The sequence below is a fragment of the Aedes albopictus genome, chromosome 2 (genome assembly GCF_035046485.1).
Source record: "Aedes albopictus strain Foshan chromosome 2, AalbF5, whole genome shotgun sequence".
Classification (NCBI taxonomy): Eukaryota; Metazoa; Arthropoda; class Insecta; order Diptera; family Culicidae; genus Aedes; species Aedes albopictus.
In genome coordinates this window covers 454929102-454952695 of record NC_085137.1, presented here as the reverse complement: position 1 = coordinate 454952695, position 23594 = coordinate 454929102, and the positions used below count along the sequence as shown (strand labels likewise).

At 40.3% G+C, this 23594-nt stretch overlaps 1 protein-coding gene across 4 annotated transcripts in view; it reads right to left on the bottom strand.

The window, feature by feature from the left end:
- Nucleotides 1-687: 687 nt before the first annotated feature.
- LOC109398227 (CYFIP-related Rac1 interactor B) overlaps nt 688-23594 on the bottom strand; it is a 115458-nt gene continuing 92551 nt past the window's right edge. For all 4 annotated transcript variants that reach the window (XM_029877668.2, XM_029877669.2, XM_029877671.2 and 1 more), the window contains exons 3-5: nt 9225-9488; nt 8902-9164; nt 688-2531 (exon numbers count right to left, since the gene is read on the bottom strand). In XM_029877668.2, coding sequence (XP_029733528.1) covers nt 2267-2531; nt 8902-9164; nt 9225-9488 — 792 coding nt within the window. In that variant the 3' untranslated portion in view covers nt 688-2266. The remainder of the gene's footprint in view (nt 2532-8901; nt 9165-9224; nt 9489-23594) is intronic.

Sequence of the window (23594 nt, the reverse complement as noted above, 5' to 3'; positions counted from 1 at the left end):
CGCTGTTTAAACCCATTGTGATACGCTTGTGCGTTTAAGACGATCCCAGTCCCTTGCCTTCCTTATTCCTTCCCCACCTAAATGACGAATGTGCCCGTGTTCATGACGATGGCACCAATTTCCCAAATGGAGGAGAACGTGCCTCTGGAGCCGACCTACTGTGTAAGGCCGTCCCTATTTTTGCAAAAGTTGGAAATGTTAAAAGTTCAATATTGCAAAACGATCGTTTTAGCTAAAAAACAATCAGGCCGCCGCACCGCGTTGCGCGTTCACTCTGGCCGGTACCTAACTCAAATACAAAAAGAGATATCCTAATTCTGAGCACATTGTTGGTTCTTTAGTATCCCAAAATCGTCGGTTTTAGTAGAATAGGGTATTTTTTGAGTCGAAAAAGCTTCATGTTTTGTGACCCCATGCAATTTTTGAGAACTTTAGGCCCCGTGGGAGACCACTTAGCCTTGAGATACGGACTCCAAATTTTGGCCTGATTGTTTTTTAGCTAAAACGATCGTTTTGCAATACTGAACTTTTTAACATTTCCAACTTTTGCAAAAATAGGGACGGCCTACTGTGTACCTGATACATGTAGTGATTCGATTTAAAACTGCCACAAATTTTGCGTAAGTCTAACGCCCACTTGCAAAGCTTCTTCAAAACTATTCGCACGCATGTGGAACAATCCTGCTGTCCTTTTATCATTTGTTTGAATTTTATTCTCGACTTTGGTATCTCCTTATATTCCATCTTCATCCATACGTCTAACACATCTTTCTTTCTATTTTCATCTGTTCTGGTTCTATAGTTTCTCTACCCATCACAAGTTAAGATCAAACTGAAAAGATCTGGGTTTGTTTTTACATGAACGAACATGCATCTTCTTATTACTGCTCTGCGTGTGTTGTTTTACGGTTAAATTGTTCTTATGTATCGTTACTCTATGTTTTAAAGTAGTAATCGTCTTCGTAATCATAATAACCATATGTGTGTGTGTGGTTGTTTGTGTGTGCAATCGTTTTTCATAGCAGCAGTATAATTAGCTTTTCCAATCTCTAACTGGACATGACTTGCAGCATTCTAACCATTCGGAAAATATGTCCCTCATCTCAAATGCATTAATGTTAACCTGACTACTCTCAGTAGTTTTTGTTCCGCTATCGTATTTGTGTTTAAATACATTTGTTGATTTTTTAAATAACCGACGATTTTTTGCGGCAAACTGCACTCTACTTACAAGTTGATAACTATCAGCAAGAAATCGCATACGAGTACGACACACGCTGCCGTGCCTGTCACTGGTTTCAATCATAGATAGTTGAAGGAAAATTCAACGAAAAGTTTGTTCTTGCGCTAAGTAAATGACTGATTCTATTGATTTTTGAGTAGATGTGTTTCTGAATCGATTCTTTCGATGTCTGTGTTGAAAACAATGTTTGAACATTTTTCTGTTATTTGAGATTGTTAACGTTTGTTCTAATCTGCCGTGTAAAGAGGAACACATTTTGGTTGTTTTCGTGCAGTTGATTTTGTTGAGTTGTTGTTCGTTAAAGAACTTAACGAATTTAATTTAGGTCCTAGACACAAAACGTTGTAAAAGTGCACGTCTTACTAATCTTTCAATAATCTCAAAATATTTGTTCTATACAACAATCAATCGGCTCGCAAAAAGATTTCCGTACTTGATCTTCATGTTTAGGCAATAACAGTAGCGACAAAAATGACGAAATTTGATTTAGTACAGATGTCTAGTTCGCTTTATGATTACTATTTGCTCCAGTGTGCCAAAGGTAATCAGCGCACCGAAGAAGGTTTCCTCTAAATTTACATTTTTATATGCAAGGTTTTATCTAAACGAATATATTTCATATATATGATTCATATCAATTGATTTAGAGAAATTTCTCTTGCCTAAGAAAACAAGGAGAGAGAAATATTTCTTCTATATGCACTACACCTTGGGTTTTTGATTCACTTTAATCGCTTGTCAAATATTTTTGTAAATTATGTTTTAACTAGTTAAATAGTAGTTTTGTTAGGTTTGCCACTCTAAACGCTCGTCCATGCCCTTATAAACGATTATCAATCACTTATCACTTAATTTACGCATTTACTAAATAATATTACGAAGTTTTCTAATTCGATTTAAGTTAGTTATGAGCTAAAAATGAAAACAAACACATAAACAAAACCTTACACAGAAGAAACGAACGAAACGGGAAAGTCACTAAAAATACTAAAACATCGTTGCCCCTCGGCGGGAACCGTACCTCTATGCGGCCAGCAGGTTCCGGATGTTTTTCGGCGTGTTATCCTCGTTCAGATGCTTGGTGGTGTATCGCAGGGCGTTGAGCAGGGGTTCGGCTTTGATGGCGGGCTGCGCTTGCAATAACCGGACGCAACCCTTCACGTCGACGTGAGCCCCCCGTGCAAATGCGCCCACCGGGTGGACGTGGTCGTACAGTATCACCAGGCCGACCATGACCCGCAGCAGCAGAAGGTGCGTCTCTTCCCGTTCGATCTGGGCCAACAGTTTACTGGAATGTAAAAAAAATGGCGTTGAAAGTGGATTAGACAAGATGCTGGAGCCTTTACCTATTATGGTGATTAGTTTGATATATATTCCTTGAAAACCATGAGACATTTCTAAAACCCCCTGGAATACCCCGGAAACCCGTTGAAACCCCCTCCCCCGAAACCCCTCTGGAACTTTGCTGAAACCCCTGAGCACCACTGAAATCACCTGGAATACCCTTGCAACTTCCCTGAAACGCCCCATGAAACTCCTATAACGCTCCTGAATTCATCTGGAATATTCCTGCAACTCTCCTGAAACCTCCTGGAACACCCATGACATCCTTGGAACGTCCTTAATTTCACCTGGAACACTAAAATTCCATAAAAAACCCATGAAACATTTCCGAAATATCTGAAACGTCCCAGAGACTCCTTGAAAACCGCTCGAACAGCCCGGAGACCCCTGGAACATTCTTAAAATCTCATGGAGCACCTCTGAAACCTCTGGAACGCCGCTTATATTACCTAAAATGCCTCTGAAATTGCATGAAAGCCCTCGAAATGTCCCTGAAACCATTTGCAACGCCCCTGAAACACGCGGGAACATTCTTATAGTCCTGGGAAACTCATGAAACGCCCCATGAAGCACCCTGGAACGCCCATAAAACCCCTTGGAACACCATTGAAACTCCTGGAACCCCGCTGAAATCCCCTGGGTGGTTCCCTGCAACCTTGAAAATTACTGAAACCCCTTGAAAACGCATGCAGCGTCAATGAAACTCCCTGGAACGTACAGAGATTCAACATAACTTAAAATATGTGTTTACAGTTTATCAACAGTTCCATGAACTCAAGGCCTGACTTCAGCCAGGTACTCAGGAATCGAGTCGAGAAATTCACACTATCCTTCCAAATTCAGGGTCTTGAGCTATCGCATATCGTAACGTTTGCTTGACAACCTAATATGGTTCCTGTCTAGGTTCCTGTAGTACAAAGTGTTGTTGGCGCCTATAACGGCCAAGTATGAACCAAAGCTCTAAATGGTAGATCTTTTCAAGCCCTAAAGCTTTTCCGAAGAAAGTATTGCGCTATCTCTGAACACACCCGAGATAATTGGCCACACCCCCAAAAAACCGAAATCCCATAAGCTCTTACCCAAGTATCAGTAGGTCGGCTCCAAAGGCACGTTCTCCTCCATATGGGAAATTTGTGCCCATTAGCCGTAAAAAATGGCACCAGATCCATGGTTAACAGAGCTATTAGGAACAACATATCTTAATAGGGCTGCTTAAAAGCCACTTTTGACGAAATATTCGGCTGATAAGGAACTAATTCCAACCGTTCGTACCGAGTCTCTGATGAAAAAGTTGTCCTAGGGGCAAGACAGATACAGCGAGAGTAACTCTGTTATCAAATAGTCTATTTTACGAAACGACAACAGTGTTGATATTGATATTCACACTCACGTGCTTGAACGCGACCTCCTGTCAAATTTTCATTCATGAAATGAGCGATCAGCTGATCCAAAACGTCTCGTAAAATGGCTCATTGTTGCTCAGAATTCCTCTGGATAGTTCTGGATCACTCAGGCTTTCCCGAAGTGCTGCTTTGATACCAGTGAAAAATCGAGCAGTCTTGGCCGATTTCCCGCTTCGTAGAGACGTTTCTGAATGGATTCGAACAAAAAGAGTTAGAGGATTGCTCAGAGTTGCTCCGGATTTCACAGTGTCTTTCCCCTAGGTTTTGTATTCAGAATTTGGTCAAATTTTGTTGAGAAATGGTCTCTTTGAGATTTTTGAACTTTTATTTCGCAGCTGGGGACAAACGGGTAATAACGTACGTTACCGACAGCCGCCTCAGTATAATCTGGAGCGACTGTAGCAAGCGGAGTGTCGCCACCGCATACGTGCAGAATCTCGAAGCAGCGTTGCCGGACGAGGGCGAGCTCATTGAAGCGCTTCATTACGAGGACTGCTGGGATATAATAAAAGCAGCCATTAACATTGCAGCTAAGATTAACGTTGGGCATGTGGAAAGGAGCCGAAGGAACGATTGGTTCGACGATGAGTATAGAAAATACTTTGTAAGAGAAGGCCGCAGCGATCGGGTGCTGAACCGTAACAGGAGATGTTGGTAGTTGCCGAACAGCTGAACGAGCTGATCGGCTACACGAGCGGGCGGACTACCATTAGCAAGGACCTGAAACAGGGCCTGCTGAAGTTCCACAAATCGCTGGCTCTGGTTAAGAAGGAGTATGATCTCCTGGTCGAAGAGCGTACTGCGGCTGATGGGAGCAGGGAAGAGCGGTAAACCCAAACAGACAGCTTCCTTTTTGCTGGCAACGCGACGATGCAGCACGAAATCATGCCAGGTGAAATTTTCAAATGTCTTCACATGTCTTCACACCCCATATTGTGGCTTTAGTATAAAATTAATGTTAAAAGTCAAAATTTATGCTATTTTCTCATTAAGGTTTTCTCACTTAGCTTTATATGAAGGTCATCTAACAATAATGCATGGGTCTCTCCAGAATTTTCATGGCAATTTTAAGAGGTTTTCCTGAAAATCCTTAAACAAGTTCCTCGGATTTATTTCCTCGAGCTCCACAAAAAAATCCGGAAATTTCTCCAGGAATTCCTTCGCGAATTCATCGAAAATTGCCCAGGAAGTCCTCGCGAATATCATCAGAAGATACCAGAGAATTCATCGTGGAGTTTCTCGACAATTCCCCCAGGAGTTCCTCGGAAATTCCTGCAGAAGCAAATCCTCAGCAAACCCTCCTGGAGATCCTCGGGAGTTCCTCCAAAAATCCTCAGGAATTCCTCCAGTAGTTCCTCGAGAACTCCTCTAGGTATTCCTCCGGAATTCTTTCATAAGTTTCTCGAGAATTCAGGAGTTGAGTTTCCCGAGAATTCTCTAGAAGTTCATCGGGGATTCCTCTAGGAGCTCTTTAGAAATTCCATCAGGAGATATTCGGGAACTCCTCCAGAAGATCCTCGAAAAATCCTTCAGGAATTTCTCGAGAATTCATCCAGTTTCCCGAGAATTTTTTTTTCTGAAGCCCCTCGGCATTTTTACCAGAAGTTTCCCGGAAATTCCTCCAGGAATTCCTTGGAAATTCTCCCAGGAGTTCCTCGGAAATTCGTACAGGAGTTTCTCGGGAATTCCTCCAGGAGGACTTCATCTGGAATTCCTCGAGGAGATCGTTCGGAATTCCTGCTGGAGTTCCTCGGAAGTTCTTCCAGGAGTTTTGGGAATTCCTGCAGGAGAACTTCGGGAGTTCCTCCAGGAGATTCTCGTAAATTCCTCCAGGAGTTGCTCGGGAAATACTCCAGGAGTTCCTCGGAAATTCCTCCCGGAGCTCTTCGGTAATTGTTCCTGGAGTTCCACGAGAATTCCTCAAGGAGATCCTCGACAACTCCTTCAGATGATCATCGAAAAATCCTCCATGAGTTTCTTGGAGATTCCCTCAGAAGATCCATGGAGATCCTTCCGGAAATTGACGAGGCTCCAAAAGATCCTCAAAAATTAATCCAGGATTTCCTTTAGAATTCATCCAAGATCCTCAGGAATTCCTTCAAGAGATCCTTCGGAATTTCTACAGGAGATCCTCGGTATATTCCTTGCAGGAGTTCCTCGGGAATTCGTCCAGAAGTTCATCGAGAATTTCATCAGCCATTCCTTTAAAAGTTTCTCGGAAAAACCTCCAGGAGTTCCTTAGGAATTTCTCTTGGGATTCCTCGGGAATTTTCCGAGGAGTTCCATGTTTCTCGGGAATCTCTCCAAGAATTCCACGAGCAGTTCTTTACAGTTTCTCGAGGTTCTTTTCCGGAAGTTCTTCGGGAATTCCTCTTGGTCCCCAGAAAACCTACTCCTGCAGTCCTGGAGCTTCCTGGTAATTCCCGACGATTTCCTGGAGGTATTCATAGATATATTCAGCTCTGGCAGTGTTGGCAAGTGTCGTGGATCCTCCTGGTGTAGACCTCCCATTTTGTACCACCCACCCACTACCTTCGAGGGTGCTGGCAGTAAATGTGCAGTGCAAATTCGAAACGAGACAATCAACCGTGAGATGTATACGGGATTAGACAAAATTGATTAATTTCGAGCCCTGAAGAAGATCCCAACATCTGGATCGAAACGTTGGCGATGAGATAAGAAAATCAACGCTTCTCTTTGACTGAAAGCCGAAATCCCCGAGAAAACAAAATATATTCAGATGAATTTCTGATAAACTCCTAAAAAATTTCACAAGAATCTTCGGGAAGAATTCCCGAGAAAATGCTAGAGGGATTCTGGAAGAACTTCTGGAGGAATTTCCAAGGAGTTCCTAGAAAAATTCCCAAAAAAAACTCCCTCTCAAGAAACTCCTGGAGGAATTTCAGAAACTCCTATAGGAATTCTCTTAGAGGCATACCCGAGAATCTCTTGAAGAATTTTGGAGGAATTTGAGGAGAAATTTTCAAGGAACTCTGGAAGAATACACGAGTAACTCATAGAGGAATCCCCAAAAAACTCCTGGAAAAAAATCCAATGAATTCCTCAGGAACTCCTAGAAGAATTCCACGGAATACATGGAGCAATTTTCCAAGGAATTTTCTAGCAACTCCTATGGGAATTTCAGAGGATCTCATAGAGGAATTCTCAAGGAACTTCTGGAGAAAATTCCGAGGAATTCATGTAGAATTTCCCGAGGGACTTCTGGACGAATTTTTGATGAACTCCTAGAGATATTCCCGCGGAACTCTTAAAAGAGTTCTCAAGGAACACTAAAAGGAATTCTCGAAGAACTTCATAAGTAATTTCCGAGGAACTCCCGGAAAAATTCCCTTGGAACTCCAGAATGAATTCCCGAGAAACTCCTAGATGAATTCCCGAGACACTCTTAGTGGAATTCATAAGGAACTTCTGAGAGAATTTTCGAGGAACTCTTAGAGGAAAGGAATTTCCGAGGAACTCTTAGAAGAAAGGTATTTCCGACGAACTCTTAGAGGAAAGGAATTTCCGAGGAACTTCTAGAGAAATTCCTGAGAAACTCCTTGAAGGAATTCTCGAGGAACTTCTGGAGGAATTCCCGAGGAACTTGTGGAGAAATTCCCGATGAACTCTGTAAGAATTCCCGAGTAACTCCTGGAGGAATCCGAAAAAACTCCAGGAGAAATACCCGAGGAATACATGAAGGAATTTTCTGGGAACTCTTGGAAGGGTTCCCGAGGAACTGCTGGAGAAATTTCCGAGAAATTTATTTAGGGAACTGCTGGAAGAATTTTTGAGGAACTCTTCGAGGAATTACCGAGGAGCTCCTGGAGGAATTCCCGAGGAACACCTAAAAGAATTCTCGAGGAACTTCATAAGGAATTCCCGATGAAATCCCGGAGAAATTCCCTTGGAACTCCAGAATGAATTCCCAAAGAACTCGTGAGGGAAACCCTGAGGAACTCCTAGATAAATTCCCGAGAAACTCCTGGTGGAATTTCTGAGAAACTTCTGGGAGAGTTTCCGAGGAACTCTTGGAGGATTAACTGAGGAACCCTTAAAGGAATTCCCGAGGAACTTGTAGAGGAATTCCCTAGGAGCTCAAGAGGAATTCTCGAGGAACTCTTTGAAGAAATTCTCAAGAAGGTATTCTCTAGGAATTTCTGGTGGAATTCCCGAGGAACTCCTGGAAGAATTTTCGAGGAAATGCTGGAATAATTACCGAGGAACTCCTAAAATAATTCTCGGAATTCTCGAGGAACTTCTGAAGGAATTCCTGAGAAACTCCCGGAGAAATTCCCTTGGAACTCCAGGATGAATTCCCGAGGAGCTCTTGAAGGAATTTCCGAAAAAGGATTTCTCGAGGAACTAATGGAAGAATTCCCGAGCAACTCCTGGAGGAACTCCCGAGAAACTCCCGAAGGAATTCTCGAGGAATAGCTTATTCCCGAAGAACACCAAGCTGAATTCCCGATGACCTCCTGCAGGAATTTTCGAGGCTCTCCTGAAAAAAAAAAATCGACAAACACCTGGAGAGATTCCCGAGGAACTGAAAGAATTCCTGAGGTGGAATATTCAAGGAACACCTGGAAGAATTCCTGAGAAACTTTTGAAGGTATTCTTGATGAAATCCTGAAGAAATTCCCGTAGAACTTCTAGAGAGATTCTGGAGGGACAACTGGAGAAATCTTTACAGGCTTGTACAAATTTTCGGAAAAGTCTGCGGAAAATTCTGGATGAAGCTTTGTAGAGAGAATGAATTTTTAGTGGGTCCAAACCCACATAACCCGAGGAACTACCTTTTGGGTATCTGATCAGCAGATTTTCTTATTCTATAAAAAAATAAAAACTGATCCAAAATCGAAATTGAAAGACCCATTTACATCCCACAGGGTATTCCAAAGCTTTACTTACGGGTTCTCCAGCATCCGCAGGCACACCTTGGCCATCGTGCCGAGCGTTTCCGTCGTGTTGTCCACGTTGTCGGAGTTGTCCTGCACGAACTTTGACGTCGCTTCGCTGAGCACCTTGAGCATGGGGGTGGCATGTGCGTAGAACAGCGACATCCGATTCGCTAGTTCGGTGGTCACGATCAGGTTGTTGCTGTGGTCTAACCGCTGCCGGCTGGCAATCCGCCGGTAGTAGCTGAAATCGTTCTGAATGGCGGGGGTTTTCATCTAAAATCAAAATGGAAATGGTTGAGTAATCGTTTGTGGATGAAGGAGGGTAACAATTACTTTGTACTCGTCAAATTTTAACACAAACTCTAGAATCTCTGCCAGCTGTTTGACGAGGGCTTGCTGTGTTTCGAGGTGCTGTGTGGGGTTGAGTCGGCCGCCAACCAGCTGTCCAAGGAGCATCGGTACTATCCGTTCTAGTTCGAGGGAGTGTTCGTAGCATCGTTTCAGTTTCTCCACCAGCGGTATCACAATGTTCCATGCCTTTTCCTGGCATTCGGGTGTGGGGTCTGCGATGGCTTCTCGGATTTCTTTGCCGGCACCCTGGAAGAGAAGGGAGAGGAAAAAAAATCTACATCAGTAATGTTGAGACGGTCATATGTCTAAAAATAGCAGTTATATTATTGTTTAATAAAATTATTAAAACGTTTCTAATTCCAATATAATTATTATTCAAAGATTGGAAAATAAAGCAGTGAAACTTAAGACTATGCTCTGAAACTAATGTTCTGCCCGACAACAACTCAGCAGCGCGAGACTCGGACGTAGTCACAGGGTCGGCGCGCTACCGGGCAACCGGAGGGGCTTCGCGGATCAAAATTGGCACTCAATCATTCAAATAATCTGTTATCACACGAGCGGTTCAAATTACACTATTTATTTGGCCAAACTGTTGTTCTGTTGTTCACGGGTGTTTCACTGGATTTCTGGCACGTACCTGGTGATCTGCAGTCCTGCGAACGCTCGCGATGGGTTGCCGGATCCAATTCCGGCGGCACGGTTACTCCTTCGGACGTTGTAGTGATCGGCAAGGTGGCCCCGATCTCGATGAATGGGGATTTGGGGACAATGGCAGTTATCGGTGGGCTGGAATGGCGGTCTTCAGCGATGTGGAGCTGGTTCGGATGATCAGGCGCTTCCTTCGGACGAAACCGGTCGACGACGGCAAGGCCGCCCTATTGTCGAACCGTGAAGGGAATTCTCCTTGGAAATTAGGGCCACAGCCCGAGAACAGTCCTCCTTGACGTAGATGGCCTTCGGCCAGAGGTATTGCGGTCCTTGACAATTAGGTCTTGGCGACTACGGAGGTCACCTTGACCGGCGTGCAATGGCGGTCTTCAGACACGCCAACCAGAATGTACTACAGAAAAAAGTACAAGACAAAAGGTCCTGGCGAGGAGGTATCAGGATAATTGCTCCTTAATTTGGTTCGAGCTATTAAATTACCTGAATTGCGGTGAACGGTCTCTCCAACGTAACTCGATTCACTACTCGCACAAGTTTTTCTTTTTTTTTTATTTCTTTATTATAGAGATTTTCAGCCACTGGCTGGTTCGTCAAGTTTTTCTTAAAAATTCTCAACTCCACAGAGCACTTCTGGTCTACACGCTCGCCTGATTAAAAGTGGGCGATGGCCGCCCAACAATCATCCTTCGAACCCTTCAGCCCACTCGAGACTCCATGACCCATCTTGTTGTAATTGTGTTACGCCATGTTACAACGGCCGTTACATATGGCCGTGTCGGACTGCTAAGTGAGTTTGACTGCCGATGATGTTCGAATATTTGAATGTTCGACCACATGGTGCATTTAAAAAAAAACTATTTGATGCTTGTAACAACGGCTCAAACTTGCAGAAATAGACTAGAAGAAATTATCAGAACTACCATAAAAGCCAAATTGAAAAATAAAACAGGTTTTATTAAAGTTACCATAACCTTTTAAAAGCTAATTGAACTTGAAAATTTTAATCCAAAACAAATTATAATTGTTGAAGCGAATAGAAAAAAAATTAACTCATCATAGGATATAAAAAAATCGAAATCAAGCAATTGAGGGAACCGTTCTTCTGATAGACGTTCATATATCTATCTACCCGGTATTTACGACGATTGCATGCACAATCTAGAGGTACAACTTTTATAGGCTAAATCACGCTTCAAAGAACATTTATTACTATGGCGCACATATGTAGTAGGTGGGTAGGGAGGTACTATAAAGTGGCTGCACACAACAACGGTTAATTTATTTCTGGCACGATGCATTTACACATGCATCTCCTCTACCACACCGTCCGTGATAGCAAACAAACAGACGACCGACCAGATAGTCACGCATAGGAAAGTGCATACAATCGGGAGAAATGCATTCTATTAAATCGGTAGAATGAAACAATTTGAGAGGGGAGAGAGAATTGTTTACGATTGTAGATATAATTGAACTTTATGCATCGCTATCTATGCACTTTTGCAGGGTTATAACGCTGTAATTTTATTTTGGACAAGTAAAAACTGATAACAAGTTGGAAGTAAAATAAAGTTTACTGTAGTACTTGGGAACTTCTGGAAGAATTCCCAGTGCAACTCTTTCAGAAATATCCAGTGGAACTCCTGGAGAAATTCCTAGTGGAATTTCTAGAAGAATTTCCTGTGAATCTCTTAGTAGATATATTGCCAGTAAAACTCCTAGACGACTCCTAGAGGTATTCTTAGTGGAACTCCTATACAAGTTCCCAATTGAACTCCTAGAAAAAATCCCAGTGGAACTTTTACATAAATTACCGGAGGCATTATATGAATAATTTCCAGAGTAACACTTAAATGAATTCCCTGTGGAACTCCTAGAGAAATCCCCAGTGGAATTTCCGAAAAAAATGCAGAGATTTATCTAGAGGGATTCTCGATGGAACTCTAAGAAATATTCCCGGACAGAACTCCTGGAGGTATTCGTAAAGGAACCCCTAGAGGAATTCCCGATGCTACTTTAGGAGGAACACTAGATCACACTTTTAGAGGGATTTCCGAAGGAACTACTGGAGGAATTCCTAGTAAAACTCATGAAGGAATTTCTAGTGAAACACCTTAAGGATTTCTCAGTGATACTACTGGAGGAGAAAATCTTCTAGTGAAATTCCCTGGTGGAACTCCTAAAAACATTACTGATGAAACTTCGAGAAAAAAAAATCTCCTGGAGGAATTTTCGGAGATAATCCTGGAGAAATACCCGAAGCAATTTACTTACTTTCTGTGTAGGTACCCATGGTGGTGCAGATGGCCAAGTTGAAAGATCTCCATCCTGAGCAATTATCCGTCATAGCCATGATCTGTGGCCAGGTAAAATTTCTACTCGGAGCAACTCCTGGTGAAAATTTCCGGAGAATCTCCTAGAGGAGAACCCAGAGGAATTTCTGGAGGAATTCCACGGAGAAACTCTTGGAGGCATTCCGTGCAAGACATCCTGGGAGAATTTTGCGGAGGAACTCCTGAAGTAATTTCGTGAGGGAACTCCTCGAAGAAATCTCGGATAAACACCTGGAGAATTTCTCGGAACAACTCCTAGTGGAATTCCCAGAGGAAGTCCTGGAGGAATTTCCAGGGAAACTAGCTAAAACTTCAAATGGAGCTCCTTGTCCTTGAGAAACTTGCGTTAAAACTACTCAGGCAGAAATTCCTAGAGAAACATGTAGAAGAACTTGTAGAATAATTTCCAATGGTACTCCCAAATGAAACTACTATCAAAGTTCTCGAAAACACTTCCGGAAAAATGCCCAGAAAATCCTAGAGGGTTTCCCGGAGAAACTCCAGCAGAAATCACAGGAGAAATTCTCAGATTAACTTTTGAAGGAATTCATAGGAGCTATTCTAGAGGAATTTCAGAAGGAAGTCCTGAAGAAATTCTTAAAAGAATTTTGTGAAAAACCAGCTGCAAAACTCTCAATAGAGCTGCTAGAGGAACTACATTCGATGCTACTATTCGAATCCCCTGTAGAGAAAATCAGAGGAATTCCTGGAAAATCCGGAGGAACTACTGCAGGAATTTCCGGATAAACTCCTGAAAGAATTTCCGGAGGGATTCCCAGAACTCGTGGAGGATCTCCCGGGGGAATTCTCAATGAGACTCCAAGAGGAATTCCCGAAGACAGCCGTGTAGAAAAATTTCCAAAAAAAACTTCTAGCAAAATTCTCGGAGGCATTCCCGGAAGGAACTCCTGAAGGAATTATTGGTTATACTCCAGGAGGAACTCCTGGAGAATTTCCCGAAGGAATTCTCGGAGCACCCAATAAAAACTTCTAAAAAGAGAAATTCCTGAAGAAATTCCCGCGGGGGAACTCACGAAGGGATTCTCGGTTAAACCGAGATTTACCGGGAGAGTGCTCGGAATAATTTCTAGAAGAATTCCCAATTCTCGGAGGAAGGCCTGGAGAAATTCTCGTAGGAATTACCCGGGAAAACTTGTAACAAAATTTCAAATGGAAATTCTAGATGAATTATCGTTGGAAATTCTATAAGAATTTCCAAAAAACTTCTACAAACATTTTTCAAGGAACTCCAAAAGAAATTTCTGGATGAACACCTGGAGAAATCCCGGGTAGACTACTAGATGAATTCTCGGAGTAACACCTACAAGAATTCCCAATGGCATTCTCGGAAGAATTCGCGGAAAACAATTTAAACAACGCATGCCCAACGATGTTTTGGGAAAAGAAGTCCTAAGCAGTACCTGCAACATCATCCAAAATGTGGCTTTCTATGCTTTGGTCTAAATAAGTTGCACTGAAAGCACACGCAACTTCCATCTTCTCAATTGAGTTGCATTTAAACTCCGAATTTCGTAAAGTTCCGGCTTTGTTTCATAGTATAGGGTAAGTGTACAGGGTGCGACAGGAAAAAATGCGAAAATTTCAAGGCGCTATCACACGTTGCATATGGGATATATATGACTATTTTTTCATGATAGTGTATAAGTCAACGTCTATATTCTACCACTACAAAATAAAAATGAACATATTTGATTTTGAACATGTTATAATGTAAGCCTAAAAAGTTGGTATAAATAAACTGCGCGCCCAAGGCAAAATGGCTAAAATAGTAAAAAATAGCTTCAATTCGATGAAAAACCAGGCCATACTAGTCCGGAGCTATGTAGTTTTACATACCAGATGAAATAAAGACATATATATGATGATATTGTAGAAAAAATTGAAAAATATATTTTATCAGATATGAAATTTAGCGATCTGTGTACTTTTCAGTGGTTTGAAAATATTGATTGTATTCAGCTTCAGGCGCAGTCTTGTAGACATTTTAAATTACCTTTTATAAAATTAGCCTGTTAGAGATCATGGAATGTTGAAACATAGATTGGTTAACGTCAAATGGACGAACATGAGGTTTGAACCTTAATCCAGTAAGTCATGAGGTTTGAAGTTGAAAAAAACCCTTTCGCATTTTCTACTGCCGCATACTGTACCATTCCTTGGCCTAATATGTAAGACATCTTAACAGTTTTGGCCATAAGTCATGAATTAATAGCTCTAGAAATAATATGTTGACCCTATTACGCACTCTAGGCAATGCATGGTTCACCAATTAGAAGTAAACTATCATAAATATTCAAGAACTTACTTAATCACGTTGAAAAGATTCGATGCGATGATATGCAACGTTGGTCTACGGTACAAAAATTGGCCTATTAGTGGATACAACGTTGGCCTATTGCTTTCCAAGTGCTAAGAACCACTTACACAGCGCAACATTTTTTTGTCTCAAGAGCAAACTTATGTGTCTCCGAAGGATTTTGGGCCGCTGAATCCGAATTCGGGCTCAGATTTGCTCTAACACGTCACAAGTTTGAGCTATACCTCAATTTATAGGGCAAAATATGCGATTGCGGGCTTTTTTGACTGCAAGCCATTAAGCTTGGAAATATATTTTTAAGCAATCAAAAGGTTAATTGGTCAATTAACATCTAAATTAACGACTCATGCAAAATATTTCGTTTTACCTAATCAAATTTGATAGATTTAAGCATTTTATTTTAGTATGAAAACTTGCATGCAACTTTTGGAGGATGACTTGTATGGGAAATATCGTACCTAACATAAATCGCTTAAAACTATCAAATTCGATTTGGTAAAACGAAATATTTTGCATGAGTCGTTAATTTAGATGTTAATTGACCAATTAAACTTTTGATTGCTTGAAAAAAAAAATTTCCTTGCTTAATGGCTTGCAGTAAAAAAAACCCAAAATCGCATATTTTGCCCTATAAATTGAGGTATAGCTCAAAATTGTGACGTGTTAGAGCAAATCTGAGCCCGGATTCGGATTCAGCGGCCCAAAATCCTTTGGAGACACATAAGTTTGCTCTCGAGACAGACAAAAAGTTAATTTTTGTTACGCTGTGTTATTATCTCATTTATTTAATATTCCTGCTGAAGTATTATCTCTGTTTGTTCACCAATCTTACTTTCAAAATAACTTTTCGAAGCCAAATTTTCACAAAACTATAAATAAATTACTAAAAAAACAGTTATTTCTTTATTTAGTAACGCGAATAACGCAACCAAATTATTGTGTCATATTTTTACAGTCACCGCACAAAAAATCTTTCTGTTCGTTTTATCTGGTTTATACACAAGCAATGTTGTTGACGTCACTTTATCGGTGTTGTTGACGTCACTTTACTGATGGGCGAAGATTTGGGAACTTAGTGGAAAAAAAAAATGTCCCTAATATTCGGCCCACATTTAATTTATAAAATAGTTATTATTCGTTGAATACAAATGTACAAGTTCAAAATAGCGTCTTTGACCTTCACATTAAATGTTCAGTTATCAAAAAGTCAATTCAAAATGTTCCAGAATCATGTCATTTATGATCATGTGTATAGACTACCCACTAAGCCGAAGAATCATGGCCTCTACAAAAGCTACACGAAGTGACATTTCCATACAATTTTAATACTCCAAAGTGCTAAAATTGAAACGAAATGTTACATTTGTTTGTTGCTTAGCTTTTCCTATCTCCAGTGATGCGTGTTTGTTTGGATTTTGGGTTTATGTTAAGATAGGCTGAACGAGGGGACTATGCCAGCGAAGCATCCCGATATCCTAGTCACCAAATACCTCGTGTTTGACATCGATTTGTGGAGACGGAGCTTACATATTCTTTACAAGTGATAAAACAGTCAACTTGCATTAAATGTGCTATGTTACAATCATGCAACATTAAACTCTGGTTTGTTTATTCAGATTATATTCTAAATGTGTTGCGAAAAACTTGCGCGTCTTTTCATTTTGACAGTTCTCTAACTTGCGACAAAGAAGGTGAAATGAAGTAACAAGTAACTTCAGTCTAGCTTTTATGGTGTTGAGTAGCAACTCTCTCACAGAGCATTTGGTGTAGTATGTAAGGTTCCATGGTGTCCATGGTTCGGGTCTGGACAAAATCTTTTTTTCAATTTTGTTTATCTTTCCCTCTCATTCAAGTTGCATAACGATTGAGAATCTGTGCTCTTTGGGTTTCAAAGAAGAAGCAATTGTGTTCTATCGTCTATAATACGGACAGTGAATAAATTGCACTAAAGTTTCTGTTACTGGCTTTGAAACAAGTCATGTTTCTTGGGGAACTCCGGCAATTCCTTTAGTAGATCCACTGGCAGTACCTATAAGAGATTTTCCGGGAATTCCTAAAGAAGATCTACTGGGAATTTCTCTAGAAGTTCCACAGGAAGTGTCTCCAGAAGCTCCACTGACATTTTTTAGTAGTTGCAGTTATAATTCTTCTAGAAATACCACAGAGAATACCTCTAGGAACTTTGCGAGGATTTTGTTCAGTAGTTTTACTGAGAGGTCCATTAACCCTAGTAGGATGTTGGGGTTAATATTACCCAGACAGGAACGCTGAACGTGCACTGCGGTATAATGGCGCGCATAGCTTAACATCTTAGGAGGATCAAGAATGCCATTGTGAAATTCTCCAGGAGTTCGACTGTGTTTTATCTTCAAAAATTCAGATACGTAGGAAATTCCTTCAGGTGTTTCACCAGGAAATTCTCTAAGAGTTCCATTAGGAATTTATCAAGGAAATCCACAAGGAATTTCTTTAGCATTTTCAGTAGGAATATCTCTAGAAATTTCACTAAGAATACGAATAGGAATGCTAATAAAAATCCTCTACAAGTACCACTGGGAATAAATTCCTCGGGAGATTCAAATGTTTTATCTGCAAGAATTCATAAGATATGTACGAAATTCCTTTAGGCATTCCACCAGGAATGTCTTTAGGAATTTCACAAAGAATTCCTTAGGAGTTCCACTGTGCTTTCTTCTAGAAGTTACTCCAGGACTTCTTTCCTTTCTCCGAAATCCCTCTAAGATCCTCTGAGAATTCCGGGAGTTTGCTCCTAGAATTCCTCAAGGATTTCTACTGGAAGTTTCTCAAGGAGTTCCACTGAGAATTCCTCTAGCAGCTCCTCTATTTTTTCGGGAAATCTTCAGAAGTTTCTCTGAAAATTCTCAGGGAAGTGCCGATAGTACCTTCAAAAATTCATCCGAAATCTCTTGAAGGAATCTTTTTAGCAGTTCCTGCAGGAGATTTTCAAAAGACCATTTAGAAATGCTTATTGAATGTAATCCGTGAATTTTAAATTCTCATAGAAATCCCTTCGGGAAATCTTTTTTTATTTTTCCATAAAAATCTCTCGCTTTTTTTAAATTCCTTAGAGAATTCTTCCGAAAGTTCCTCTGGAATTCTACTGAAAGCTTCTCCGGGAATTTTATCTGTAACTAGCTGTCCCGGCAAACGTCGTACTGCCTGCCTACTGTGTTTTTTGACACACAGCTCCGTAGGGACGTCCCCCGCAAAGTCATTTGTATGGGAGCCCCCCGTTCCAGAGACCGGAGAAGTCCCGCACCAAGCTAAGAACCTTCCCCGGCCCCACAAATATTCACATACAAAATTTCACACCGATCGGTTCAGTAGTTTCCGAATGCATAGTGGTCAGACAGACAGACAGACAGACAGACAGACAGACAGACAGACAGACGGAAATTCATTTTTATATATATAGATATCCTCTTGAGTTCTTTCTTTTCTTCAAAAGTTGCTGTAGATTTTTTTTTCCTTCTTCAAAAAATTCTCTGAGAATTTTGGATGAAAATCTGGCGGGAATTCTTTTGGGAGTTTTTATTTTCAGAATTGTTCCAATTCATACTACGGCACCGATTGAATAAAGAGCGCTTCAATCCTTTGTTTTTCGTAGGATGAACATGAGAACCACATGCTTAATAAGGGAATCAATACCCAAATAATTTCGAGATGTGGTGGGCAAAACTCCGTGTAGGTTGTGACTCACAATACGGTCATCCATTGCTGCCGGTGTGTGCTGTTTATGTTTTGATTCACTTGATTAAATGCACCGACGAAAAGCCAGACGACGACGATTCCTAGTATGGGGGAGATTGTTGCGACCAGCGGTCTCAGATAATGCCCCGCGCTGTTCCATCTCAATCACGGCACGCGGTCATTTTCATAAAATATTTATATCAGAGATGTTTATCTCCTGCATGCGGACATAAAAGGTGACAACTTGGGCGGATGGATGGTTGGTTGTCCAGTAAATTTCGTTCAAATTGGTGCACCATAAGCGTGGTTTATACTTTTGCTGGCGAGTATTGGTTTTTATTGTCACAGGGTGTTTGATGTGGCCGTGCCCATATAAATATTCATTGTGCTTCATTTTCACAGTGGCGCGTTATGGAATCAGTTGGAAGCGACATTAAAATGTGGATGTGCCTCCTACCCACTACCTACTTTATTAAGAGTGAAGAGCTACGGAGTATCTGTTTCAAACTCTGTTTGGTTTTGAAATTAAAAGTTTGATTTGCTTCTGTTTAATTGAGTTAACATTTTTTTTTCTTACGCTAAAAAATCGATTGATAAAAATGAAAATATGAATAGAGATTTGTTTTCGTTACACGACCTCTGTGATGCATAATTGATCAGATTTACGATGATTTCCATACAAAATTGTCAACTTTGAGAAGCAATAACTATGGCTTGCTTTGACGAATTGAGCCCAAATTTTGAAACGTAATTACAAATATGCTGAATTTAGCGTGTACGGAGTACAATACGTTTCCTATCACAGGTATGGGCGTGACAATGTATTCAAAATTTTCAAAGCAACAAGACAGTGATACCCATTTTATTTAAACGCGTGCCGCTTTCTGATTTGAATGACTTCCCACGTTCAGACCTGTAAAAGGAACAGTTTTGTATTACGCATACGTAAAATTTGTAGTTTCTTGTCAAGAATTTGAGCTCATTTCGCCAAAGCAAACCATAGTTATTGCATCTCAAGTTAGCAAATTTTGTATGGAAATCGGCGTGTGCCCGATCAATTATTTACCACGGTTTCTCTGATAGAGCTGATGTAGCTTTTCAATGTTACAAAATCGATAAAAATATTTCAAAATTTTAGTTTTACATAAAGAAAATCGGTATGATTCATTTGTACGAGAAAACATGGGAACAGTACCTCCTAAACATTACCTACTTCCATCACGCCCTATAAAATCACGTGTAAACCGTTAACACCATTCAAATTGATGTTTTCATTTCTGTCGGTTGCCGAAAACCAAAACCACATGCTTCGGCGATACGCCGATGTTGATGTTTACTTTTCCTGGACAGACAGAAGCGAACCAACTTACATGCTATAGGTACAACACAGACCGGGCGAACCAAAAGCACATGGTTCCGTGCGTGTGTTTAACGACCAACTGAGTCCGACACCCAAAATAAAGAATGTTGTTGTTATTTTGAAAAAGCAAGTGTGTACTTTTGCATAAGATACACAAAACATGGCACACGCAACTTCATGCCGCCTGCACCCACTACTTGAAAGTCAGAAAGAAGAATGATGGATTTTTTACAAGGTTTGGAATTTGTTTCATCTGACAGGGGATTTGGTTGCGGTAGCAATCCAATACCTTTCCTTATGTAAAAAAGATGTAAATCAAGATGAAGTGTGTAATCGTGATGAATAAACAAATGTTGTTAAGCAATTGAATTTGTTAAAACAACCTACTAGTTCCAGTATGATGTTGATACGAATGATACATGTTTTTATTTTCATACACTTTAACCAGAATCTTCAGATAAGGGCGCATTTACACATGGACAAATATTATAAATAAATCCAGCATGAACATACTAGGGGTGGCAGGTTCGATTCCCGGTCGGTCCAGGAACTTTTCGTAAAGGATATTTCCTTAAGGACAAACGTCTTGAAATTTCGCTTCAACAGTGCATCAGAACTTCAGACGCACAAATATCAAGAAGCAAGCTTCAAACAACAGTGCATTTTATTACTCTATCCTTGCTCACTTTTAAGAAGATCAGGTGCGCTAGTTTTGTTTACAAAGATATTTGTGCGGTCGAAATCGTGAGTAGGTGCCAAAGTCGGCCATTGTGGCGGCCATTTTGGGTTTCTAACAAGTATGTCCTTAATATCCTTGGGTGTAGAGTATCTTCGTGCCTGCCACACACATGCAAAATGGTCATCGGCAGAGGAAGCTTTCAGTTAAAAACTGTGGAAGTTCTCGTTACGCCAAGAAGAAAAAGAAGACAGATTCGCCACTGAATTCAACACCCCAAATATTTTTTGCTGAATTTGGCCAAGCTCGAACTTTCAGCAAAATATTCGCTGAAATTTAGCAAAGTTTGCTGATTTGTTCAGTAAAATCCAAGGTAAAACTACTGATCATCAGCAATGTTTTGCTGACATTTAGCAAATTTACCGAAAGTTCAACAAAAAAATGCTGAAGAGTTCAGCTCGGCTGAAAGCGTCTTGGTGTAAACGTCATCTCCATCGAGCTCCATTATCGTTTGTATGGAGGCAATTTTTTATTCAAATGTTCAAGCAATCCGGTTCAGTAGTGTTTATGAAGTAATATGGCTCCATTCTTTACAGGTTGCACAACGCCAACGACGAGCCCAGCAAAGCCTGAACACAATTGCTGACAAAGAATAAAACATTTCTAGACTAACATTTGTAAAGGGCGTAACAACTATGTCATGTTCCTGCTTCTCTCATTCCTCCTGAGCGTATGTCTTATTATTCATGTAAGACTCCCCTCGGGGATAAGTTTACATAAATAAATTGAAATAAGCCTACATGCAGAAAAATGACGCTCGTTTACAACAATAAAACGCATGGTTGGTTTTAAACTAAGAATTTACTCATTCCAAAGTTTTATTTTTTTATTCTTAATTTAAGTTTATCGATAAAACCATTCAATTCCGGGTAGACGAGAATATCTAAATCATATCTCAAATCGAACAACTTTTGCTGTCGTAGCTCAAAACGGTTTTGATGTGTAATTCAACAAATCAATGAACATCGCACTAGGGCAGTTCATGTTCATGAAAATGTTCAAATGAAAATTCAAAGCTCCCATATGTTCATTACAATCCTTGGTGCAAAACTAGAGTCCTGTCAAATTTTTAGCCATTTTGATGGTGATTTAATGGTGGCTTAAAAGCAAAATAGGTTTATATGGAAAATTTTCGAAAAAGGTTCTCCGCGCTGTAGAGCAATAACCCATGGATGAAGTCATAGGGTCAAAGCCAAATTTAATTCTTCAGATCTCAATGATGAATGTTGCCGAAGACCGGAACTTATTTCGACAATCGGGTAAAAAGATATTAAACAAATTCTCACTCGCAGGCGCATCTTTATACACGATGTCCTGCAAGATGTGCAAGGAGGTAACACGCATACTATGATTGCGTGTCAAGCGTGTCGATCGAGCTATGGTTCTCTGTTCAAGCATGCATGGATAAGTATTGATTAATAACTTCTGTCTCGTGAGTCGAAACGAGTTGCGGTCTTCGGCAACATTCACCATTGATATTTGAAGAATTCAATTTGGCTTTGACCCTATGACTTCATCCATGGGTTATTGCTCTACAGCTTGGAGAACCTTTTTCGAAAATTCTCCATAGTAATTCCCATATAAACTTATTTTGCTTCTGGACCACTGGTGATTTAACCACCGAAATGGCTGAAAATTTGACAGGACTCTAGTTTTGCACCAAGGATTGTAATGAACATATGGGAGCTATGAATTTTCAAAATGTTTGAAATCTGAACTGCCCTAATATCGCACGAATAGCTCAAAGTGATATATCAGTTTCTGCTCTTGTTGAAATATCTGAAAATTTCTACATAAGAACAAGCTCTTCTGTACGAAATGGAACACATACACCCATAGAGATGGCTCAATGTTAGTGAAATGCTATGTGCCTCTTTCTGAGCGGTGGAAACGAAGAACGTCATGCTTTTGTTGCCATGGTATTCAAAACAGTTAGCCACAGTTGAGTGGTAAGCATCGGCGTCAGTAAACCCTAAGGTCGTAGGTTCGATGCTGGATGTTGGCATTTCTTTTTTTCAAGTAAAAGTCGACAAATCTTGTCTGCTATTGGTTTGATCTTGTAATATCTTAACGAGCTATTATTGAGCAACTCACTATACTAGTTTTTGCCATTATTTCTGATCTTTTACCTCTTATATCAATCAAACCAAGGTCAGGTTTTTGTTCTTCAGTAATTCAGTCAATAATAACTGAATATGCTATTCATTAGATATTTTAACCAACTCGGGATACCATCATTCCAACATTAAAAACTTCATTTGTTTCTACAAAATGGGGTTTAAAAACATGACCCAGAAGCACTCACACATCTTTAAAAATTTTACCTCAACATCGGCAAAACGAGGAAGGCAACTCCATCGCCCAAATCAACGTATCTAAATACCAAGGTAAGATATTCCCGCAAATGTCAAAAACGAGACCCACCAACACATCTGCGTTAGTTATGAAAAGTTGGTGTTTTACTCTAAAATGTTATTATTTCTACAAAATTTGCAATGTTTTATTAGTTTGGACGTTTCTGATTGCTGTAAAACTACGTTTAGAACCAATTAAAAAAAATGTCACTGATTGTCAAATGGCGATATTTTCTGATATATTGAATAGAAATCGCTTTTAATCTAGTGAGATGCATTTTAATAATTTCTTCTATGATGTACAATTACAAATCTGCGCAAATTTCATAACTATCTTTTGCTTTTTCCTTTTCTCACTAATACATGAACTCGTACATGAATAATAGTTGGAATATCTTACCTTGGTATTTAGATACGTTGCGCCAAAACTTCCAAGTGCAATTTTGGTTACGATGGATAACGCGCAGGTAATTAAGACAGCATCCACAAAAAGTTGGTCTGTTTGTTGCATTTTTTTCTTTTGTTTATTCGTTCTCCTTGCCATCCGCTTGCCGAGTGTCTAAAAATAGACTTCCGAACTGGCGGAGGAGCTTCCGTCACCAACACAATCACATTCCGGCTTTGTTAGTGAAAAAGTGCGAAACTACCAAATCTCAGTTTGTCGAAAATTTCGGCAAAATATTTGTATCATCAAGCAGTGATCAGTTCAGTTTAAACTAGAGATCAGTTTGTCGCTATAGTTAACTGAAAAATCGGTTGATTTGAACTAGAATTTGATTGTGTTTACAATTTATTTCTTAGTGTGTAGAAGACGCGAAAATGGGTGGCCGTAGAGTAGTTGTCTACACTTC